General features: G+C 37.5%; 1 protein-coding gene across 1 annotated transcript; it reads left to right on the top strand.

Annotated features, from left to right (window-relative positions):
* The first annotated feature begins 3,065 nt into the window (after positions 1–3,065).
* LOC144648560 (beta-2 adrenergic receptor-like) lies at positions 3,066–7,996 on the top strand. Its single transcript, XM_078508086.1, has 3 exons — positions 3,066–3,253; positions 5,015–5,667; positions 7,851–7,996. The coding sequence occupies exons 1-3, from the start codon at positions 3,066–3,068 to the stop codon at positions 7,994–7,996; spliced, it is 987 nt and encodes a 328-aa protein (XP_078364212.1).
* Positions 7,997–9,095: the final 1,099 nt, after the last annotated feature.

Here is a 9,095-nt window from a genome sequence, read left to right as displayed (position 1 = left end):
TGGCGTACGATAGGGTAGAAATTTGTTGTTGCGAAGCGGAACAAGGATACCGAGGGTCGAGACTGGAGTTGAAAGGGTCATTAATGTCCTTTTATAAGTATGTTTGAGGCTCAAAACTGGCACAATGAGCGACAATAGGTAACGAGGTATGATGCAGAAACTTAGGGCCTGTTTACATGATTCCGGAATGACTTTCATTCCGGAACGAGTTTCGTTCCGGAATGAAATTCGTTCTGCATTTACATGACAGAGTCGACCGGTTCAACCAAAGGCATTTTCACGTGCACGATTTCCGCGCGAGATCAAAACAAGGTGGTGCATGTTTCGCGCGGGATCAAAACAAGATGGCGCATGTTTCGCGCAAACATGTTTTTGTGCCCATTAATGGCCGTATCTGCAGTTTTGACGAGTAATTTGAACATAGAGCTGCTTCTTTGGGCTAAACAGTAAATGCTATAACGTTTTTTTCGCTCTGAATTCAAACTGTGGAGTCCGTATGCGGTTTAATGAGTTGCGTTTCATCTCGGAACGAAATTCGTTCTGTGTTTACATGATACCAGAATGAAATGTCGTTCCAGAACGAAACTTTCATTCCGGAATGAAAACCGGAATGAACTCATTCCGGAATGACTTGAATTTCGTCTCCGTATCATGTAAACAGATACAGAGAAATGTATGGGGATGGAATGAACTCGTTCCGGAATGAAAGTCAATCCGGAATCATGTAAACAGGCCCTTACACGTCATTATGTGCTAAAAAAGTATAAAAAACTATAAATATTAATATAAATAATAATTGTTGTACTTTTTCACAAATTAGTGAATAAAGTTAAATTAAATTTTTTTTTCAAATTAAGTACAATATGACTTATGATGGGTTGTGACATACATGCGAAATTGCTTCATCGTACCTGCACAAACACAGTAATTTGCTGGTTATAAAAATGAAGACACCTTGGCAACCGTGCTGAACGTCGAATAAGAAGTTATTTTAGAATAGATATAACCAGCTAGACGATAATTCATGTTATCGAAACTTATCTTCTTCCCACTTGGTTGTTGTGTGGTGTCAACAATAAGAAATTGTAATTTATTATTTATTGTTCTGATTTATCTTTCATCATTTTAATTTAGACATAAAGAGTTGACTGATTAATTTGCTGAGGATATTCAAATAAAACAGCAAAACTATACAAAAATGTCGTGCAACAGTGTTAATCTTCACATCGTCATCTCTAAATGACTCTGACATTCTTTAGCTTTAATTGTAAAAGGTATTCCAGCGTTAAGCTCGTTTATGGTAAAAAATACGCTAAAATGAAAATAAAAGGTTCGACAACAGGCGAGTTTTATCGACAACAAAACAGCAGTCATTTTATTTTTAGCAATTGCTGTTTTCCCCTTGTGGTTATTGACAACTGGTCAATTCTGTGATGTGATCATTTTAAAATCGTTTATTAGATCGCAGCGGACGTGTTTTCTATTGTTATTGATGTGCCTGCCAGATAACTATTGGCTGATGCAACATTTAAATAACAAAAACAATTTTTCATAAACAGGCGTCTTCCTTATTCGATGAAATTGGCAGAGTCCCTGTCTAATACCGAAAAGAATACGAAATTTGATGCAGATGAACTGAATATCGCTTGGCGCCCATAAGAAAAACGGAGGAGAAGCAGGAAGTATTACCTTAAATTCTGGAGAAGGTTATCCTAGCCGAGTTTGAAGTTACGAGGTAAGTGATTTTTTTATTATTATTATTATTTTAAGAGGAGGAAAAAAACCGCCGAGTATTTTTAAACAGTAAAAGCCTCTCGTTCGTGAGGTTAACCAACAACAAACTCTGGCCATCTGTTTTTTCTTTTGAACTATTGAGAACTATCTTCAGGTTGTGGTAGATGTTAGCTGAAAGACTAAAGTGGTGCAAAATATGGCACTTAACATAACGGAAGCATATTAAGACGCTAAACAGAGGCAAGTTCTTTGTACTGATCTTTCCCAGTAAACGCAACTCAAAAACGTCTGTAAACATTTGCCAAATTAATTCCGCTTTACTGTGGTATATACTCGACTCGTGCCAGACTATATAGCTCTAAAGTCTTTTTACTTTAACAACAATCTAGAATAGCAAGAAATAAACACTTTCCCGTGGAATGCCTAGTACTATGTCGGTTTTAAATAGGCGGGTAATCGAAGCTCCATGAAAGGAATTATTCAGCGAATAAATTTTACAACAACTACCTTTTGCGTAACTCATTAGGATTTTTACAAAAACATCTGCTATCAAGTTGGTTTACTGACAATGTTTTCTCATGCGGCAACAAATAATAATAATAATAATAATAATAATAATAATAATAATAATAATAATAATAATAATAAGCAGTATATTTGAAATATGGTCTTTACTCTTTGGGCCACATAAACATCCAGAATAAAATAATGAAGTGTAAACTACACATTTGTTATTGGAACAGTTCATTCTTCAAACACAAGTGTCTATTTTGCCAGATTTTTTATCAAAAGAAAGATGAAATAAAACACTGGAGAGGTTTTCTATAATTCGGGATCAAACGCATGTTTAACAAATTGTGCAAGTCAGATGAAGTTTGTTGTTGCCGAATAAAGTGATGCTGCTCATCGAATCGCCTGAACAAAATGTCTTCCATCTGCTCATGGCTATATATGCAGAACTGTCACAACATTTAGATCCCAGGAAAATAACTTCAACTGTAAGGATGACTTTGTCCCCTATTGAAAATGCTATCTTATAACACCCATCCATTTTGAAGAATTAAGGGAAGCACGTAGCTATATTTGTTGTAGTTCAATTTTATTCTTAATTCAATATTAATTTTCCTTTGTTCCATATTCATTTTTGTATATTACCATACACAAGAACAAAGGGAAATAAAAACTGAACAAAGGATAAAATCGAGCCACAACTTATAGTCCTTATAGACAACTCTTATTCCATATATATATATATATATATTTTTTATTTAATCACAGTTGCACTGGAATAAACACTACAAGGCAATAACTGCAGATATAATCATCGCGAAATGACAAACCTTGCAGCAGATTCGGTCTATTTTCCAGTCTTCATCACTGAATTTCTTGTGATATTTATAATCAATATCATCACTGTCACCGCCTTCGCAAGAATCCGCCACCTGCGCAAGCGCAGTACGTACCTCATAATAAACCTGACTGTGGCCGATCTGCTGGTGGGTGCTGTGACAGGACCTTTGCACTTAGGGACGGACCATTATTTTTCTAGAGGGGGGGGGGATGAAAAATATTGAAAAAAATTGTTTGCAGGGCCTAAAAAGACAAAATAAATTGTTTGCAAACATCATATGTATTAAAAAAGAAGTCATAGAAGTCAGAGAAACTTGTAATAATCTATCAATGAAAAAAAAACTTTCAAAAATGACAGTATGAGACTAAATGTATATAGACTAAAAGTATGAAGACTAAAAGTATGTAGTTGTTTGCAGACAGTATACAGGGCTCAAATAAAATCAACATTTTATTTGACCAAATTGAAATTTTAAAGTGGTCATGTAGGCAATAAATTCAACTAATAAATTAGTAAATAGCTGATCCTTTTCTTAAAAACAGTAACTTTATATTGCAGCAATTAAATATGAACAGTATTTTACATTTCATTGAATTTAACTTCATAAATATCTATATACCCGTATTTTCTCAATTAAACACCCGGGGCATTAATTTTAAACTTAGCCTGGTGGACCCGGCATTTATTTGACTCCTGCAGATTATTTGAGCCCGGTGTTATTAAGCAAGGGGTTTAATTAATTATTTTTGACAAACATGTATCCATCAAATATACCTACAGCTTAATATTACTCAAATAAATACCTGAGGGGTCTATTTTCAACTCCACCTTGGAGACCCGGCGTTTATTCGGTACCCAGTGTTTAATTGAGAAAATACGGTTAACATAGTTATTCAAATATTATAAAGGAACTCTTCGCTAACCTACACGAGCCTACACAAAGATAATGCCATAACCCATTCTTTAAAAATTGTTGAATCTTCATGCAATGCAGAAATGCTTACGGCAAGTCAAATCAACACAACAACAACAATGTTTACAGTATATAGTCTCTTGATGGTTTTTCAGGATCTTAAATCCATAAACTTTTATAAAGTTAAAAATATTCCTCATTTGATGGTTCACTTACAGAGCACTCATTAGCAGATGAGTCACTGTCTGTTCCATCACTGTCTAAGGTTGTTTCAGATTGGCTGTCAAATTTTTCCCAATTTTCTTCAAACATTTGATGTTGAAGGAAAACACATTCTTTTGCAGCCTCTAAAACCATATCTCCATCATTAAAGCTGCCTTGAGTGCTTTCTTGGGCCTTATCATTGATGCCCTGACTGCTTTCTTGGGCCACATAATTGCTGGCTTGAGTGCTTTCTTGGGCCTTATCAATGATGTCTTGAGTGCTTTCTTGGGCCTTATCAATGATGTCTTGAGTGCTTTCTTGGGCCTTATCAATGATGTCTTGAGTGCTTTCTTGGGCCTTATCAATAAGGTCATTTTTGACAAAAGAAGACATCACCTTCTGCTCCTTCTGCTCGGCGTTGGTATTTCTTGAAGTATTGCTGTTCAGTGATGATCCTGATTGCTTTAATTTTTTTCTTTTCACCTTCTTTGCAAAAATGCAAGGACTGGACATTTAAAATTCAAGCAACGGTTTCGCTTTTTACTGCCGCCAATCTTCGTAGTGTTCGTCTCAGAAAACGAAAAAGATGCGTTCAGAGGTGTTTATTGGTCGCCACCATAAAATATTGAATTAAATAATGATTGATGGCAGCAAAAGCGAACCTCCTTTTTGTGTCAGATCGTGATTAAAAAAGATAGAAAAAAAATTGTTTGCAGGGAGGTGTTGTTAGAAAAAAATTGTTTGCAGAGGTGCATAAATAAAAATAAAAAGTTTGCAGAGAGAAATTTTTCATCCCCCTCCCCCCCCTCCAGAAAAATAATGGTCCGTCCCTTATACCACAAGATGGAAGAAACCTTTGGTTTCACATGGCCAGGAATGATTATTCTTACCTTCGACATTTGCTTCACAACGGCCTCCCAAGTGAACCTTTGCTTGATTTCGTTAGAGAGGCTACATGCAACACATCTCCCCTTCAGGCATTGCTTAATTAGGAAATGTATTTACTTTAAAATCGTTGTAGGTAGCTGGTTTGAAAGTCTCCTTCTGGCCACCCTCATGGCTGGCCTATATTTGAATGAACCGTATTTAACATTTTCGTACGTATGGGCTTCATTTAATGTTCTTATCATTCTTGTCCTCGTAGTTTCGTATATCATTATTATTTTAAATGTTCAAAGAAGCCCACGATCACAAATTTATGGTTCAATTCGCACCGAAAGGAAACTATCCATGACCTTATTCATGGTTACTGGGGTTTCCATTCTAACAATTCTCCCCTGGACTGTTTACAAATTGATGCCACATGACATAATGGAAAAATGGGACAATGAGTCAAGCGTGGAAATTCATGAAGTGCTAGCCGTGATATATTATGCCAATTCTATTGTGAATCCTCTTGTATATACCATTCGAATGCGGGAGTTTAGAAAAGCGATAGGAAACCTTGTATTACGACAAAGCCAAGCAAAACATCGCCAACCTGAGAGCAGAGCCGAAGACAACGAAGTTTAGCCTGACTGCTGTTGTAAACTGCAATCCACGGATGCGGACGGGGAAAACCATCTTACCACGTTCCAGGTGAACTGAGACCAAGGGCGAAATTTCATTTGATTCATTGAAATGAACCTACTTTGAAGTGACATACAACTTTCCCAGATACAAGTAATGTTGGACTACATTCTTCAGGTTTGAAAATTGGGAAATTCCCCAGCATACTCGGCAATAGATAATAATGTAGAAAATTACAGCCAGTATAAACATACCACATACTTAAAAGGTCTTTCAGTGTTCGTTGTTTCCACGCACACATATGGTGGACATGCTACACAGCAGTTCTAATTTCATTTATTATTGTCAGCCGCCCGTGCGGATATGCTCGTTCATCAGCGCATAGACGATAACTTGAAAAGGTAAACATAAACATATGTTTCAGCACGACCGGCTAAGTCCGATTACTCAGTGTTCGAATAGGAAAATATATGTAACGCGATCTTGATGTTATTTATTGTTAATCTTATCTCTTTTTTCAGGAAAATATAATGTTTATTTATAAATACGTAACTATATGTAGAGAGGCGCGTGACCTGCTGGTTGGCGCGCTGGACTTTCGATCGAGTAGTCTGTGTTTCAGCCCTGACCGGGCTCACTGCGTTGTTTTCTTGGACATGACACTCCTATATTGTGTCTCTCCACTCAGGTGTATAAATGGGTACCAGCAAATTTAATGCCGGAGCTAACTCTGTCTGCCAAAACGTGTTTCCCTAAGACTTGCTTCAGTCAGTCGAGCATTGCAATTTTACTTGCGATTTTTCAAGCCAATTTTTGAGGGTCCAAGGGTCGAGATTCAACCACGTGTATCAGGATTTCACTATATTTCCATTGACATTACTGTCAATCATATGCGAAGGTACTTTATCACTATCCCCTTAAACAAGTTAGTCTAGAAACAAACAGGGAGAGACAACTGAATATCCGCACATTAATTAAAGTTTACCGATGTAAACACTAAGGATGGCTGTCCAGTTTCTCATAAGCAAATGGTGGTTATTTCCGGCATGCATGTACTCATTTTGTTTTATTTTTCTTAGTTTTGTAAATTTAATTTAATTTAATTTATTTAAGGGTACAAAAAAAGTTGTTGTTGTTGTTACCGTTTACTATTTACCGACTTCTGTCATCGTGCAGAAACGTCCTTGTTATCCTTTATTTGTCCCTGCAATGTTAAAAAGTGATTTGGAATTCATAGCAAAGCTCCCACGCGCGCCCGCGAGCGAAGCCCCATACCAAAGAACATTTGATCAACCCAACGAGCAAAAAAATTGGGTTGTCACGTTATCGTTTGTCATTCCATCCGTCTGTACGAACGTACGTACGTTTTTACGCCACTTGTATTATGCATGTGCGAGCTGAGTCTCATACCTTAAAAATTACCAAAAAAATTACCTTCTTCCCATAGGGTGTCGCAGCCTGGACCGACGAAGACGAGAATCTGGGCAAAATCTTGATCGATTTTTAAGTAGTGACGCGGGACCACTAGCGTCTTTATTTACATGTTCTTGTCTGTAGAATAGAGCCAATTTGATGTGCCTTCCTCTGGCTATTTGTCCTTAAATTCGTCTAGAGAGCTATCGGTAAGCTATTCTATAACACAACCCCGCTATAGCCAAAACTTTCTTTACAAAAAATTAGTGCGCGGCTGAGGTATGGATAGCTTACATTCAGCATTTCTGAGATTGTAAGTCAAGGCTTCATTACACGGGAAAAACCGAGAGCTCAAATAATTCGGAGTCTGGTTGTTTACAGCATTATACATCAAAATAGCTTTACTCGCGGCCCTTAAACCCTTTGATGATCACGTTTGTTCCAATTGAAACAATGTTCAAGTTCATCAGTATTTCTATTTAATTAGAGATCGTTATGATACGCGCAGCACGATTCTGTAGCTTTTTCAATTTCTGAGCGAGTCCATTTGAAAAGCATCCCCACACTACACTACAGTAAACGAAATGAGGCTGAATTAATAAATTGTAAACGGTGAGAATGTCTCACGTGGATCAGAATTCCTTGTTGACTTTTGACAGAGGAGAGTTGCCGGCCTTGCAAGATCCCTATGGCTTGCCCTGCGCTGCGTCAAATGCTGTCTGTGTAACGAGCCTCTCCTTCCCAGGTCGATGGTGTGGTTGAAGTCTATGTTACCACTTAGGATTGGCTATGCAGATTCACCAGAGCCCTGTTGGCCAGCATTATCTCTTTCCACGTACCTTTCACGAGGCGGACGTAAGGTTGGACTTTGAAAAGCATGCTCAAAGCTGGACACGCACGATTCAACCGGAAATCCCATACTTTCTGATACAGCTCTGTCTCACAAGCTCTGAATGATAATCTTGTTTCTGACGAAGAGTTTCAACTGATCACACGAGAAATGCAAAAATATCGCCAACTTAAAGATACTTTACGCTCAAACTTTGCAAAAAAACAAACAAATTCACTCCAGCCAGACATCGGAAAAATTCGGGAAGAAATCAAGAGAGAAGAACGCAAAAGATTGGAAAAAAAACTTCTCGAAAGTGCCACCGACATTTCGAAATAAAATTTCAGTCCAATAAAACATTTTTTCATTTTATAAAAGAATGATTGTCTGCGCTCATCTTGTCGTTTACTTTGTGATGGAAGCATTGTCGTTCGAGTTGCAAAAAAATGTTCGAGACATCACAAGAGAGGTTGTTGTTTGCCTGAACGAGGCAAAATAAAAGGTTAAAGCGTGCTTAAAGTGACTTTCAGCCGAGTCGAAATCAGAAAAAAAATAAACACTTGATTTAATCCCCACAGTCAAGGGCTTGTCTGAACAATGCATGCAAATTTTTTGTGTGTGTGTGGGTGAATGTCCCACAGCGTCAGACTTATGCAAATCAACAGCTTTTTAATGATATAATAAGCAATCAATAAACATTACAAGTGTGTTAAGTAAAATAATTTTATTCAGTTGCTAAGTTAAATGTTCGTTGACAACGGCGGACATCTATGGCCGCGGTATCCAAGGTAAATTGTTCGTTGACAACGGCGGACATTCATGGCCACGGTATCCAAGGTAAATTGTTCCTTGACAACGGCGGACATTCATGGCCACGGTATCCAAGGTAAATTGTTTCTTGACAACGGCGGACATCTATGGCCACGGTATCCAAGGTAAATTGTTTCTTGACAACGGCGGACATCTATGGCCACGGTATCCAAGGTAAATTGTTTCTTGACAACGGCGGAATATTTAAGGTTGAGAACTTGGCTAATTTTGTCAATTCGGGTTACAGCGTAACCCATTTGAAATTTCAAAGTGATGACGTTTTGAGGCCTGTGACTAAAATAATTTTGTCAATTCAGGTTACGGCGTAAGCC

This window comes from Oculina patagonica, chromosome 4, assembly GCF_052425735.1.
Source record: "Oculina patagonica isolate OP01 chromosome 4, crgOcupat, whole genome shotgun sequence".
NCBI lineage: Eukaryota > Metazoa > Cnidaria > Anthozoa > Scleractinia > Oculinidae > Oculina > Oculina patagonica.
The sequence above is the reverse complement of the archived record's forward strand: the minus strand, read 5'-3'. Positions and strand labels throughout refer to the sequence as shown.

Coding starts and splice junctions, on each gene's coding strand:
- LOC144648560 (XM_078508086.1), top strand. CDS start 3,066: ATGACAAACCTTGCAGCAGATTCGGTCTATTTTCCAGTCTTCATCACT. Junction 3,254..5,014: donor GGTGCTGTGACAGGACCTTT/GCACTTAGGGAC, acceptor CCCCCCCTCCAG/AAAAATAATGGTCCGTCCCT. Junction 5,668..7,850: donor TGTATTACGACAAAGCCAAG/CAAAACATCGCC, acceptor GCTGTCTGTGTA/ACGAGCCTCTCCTTCCCAGG.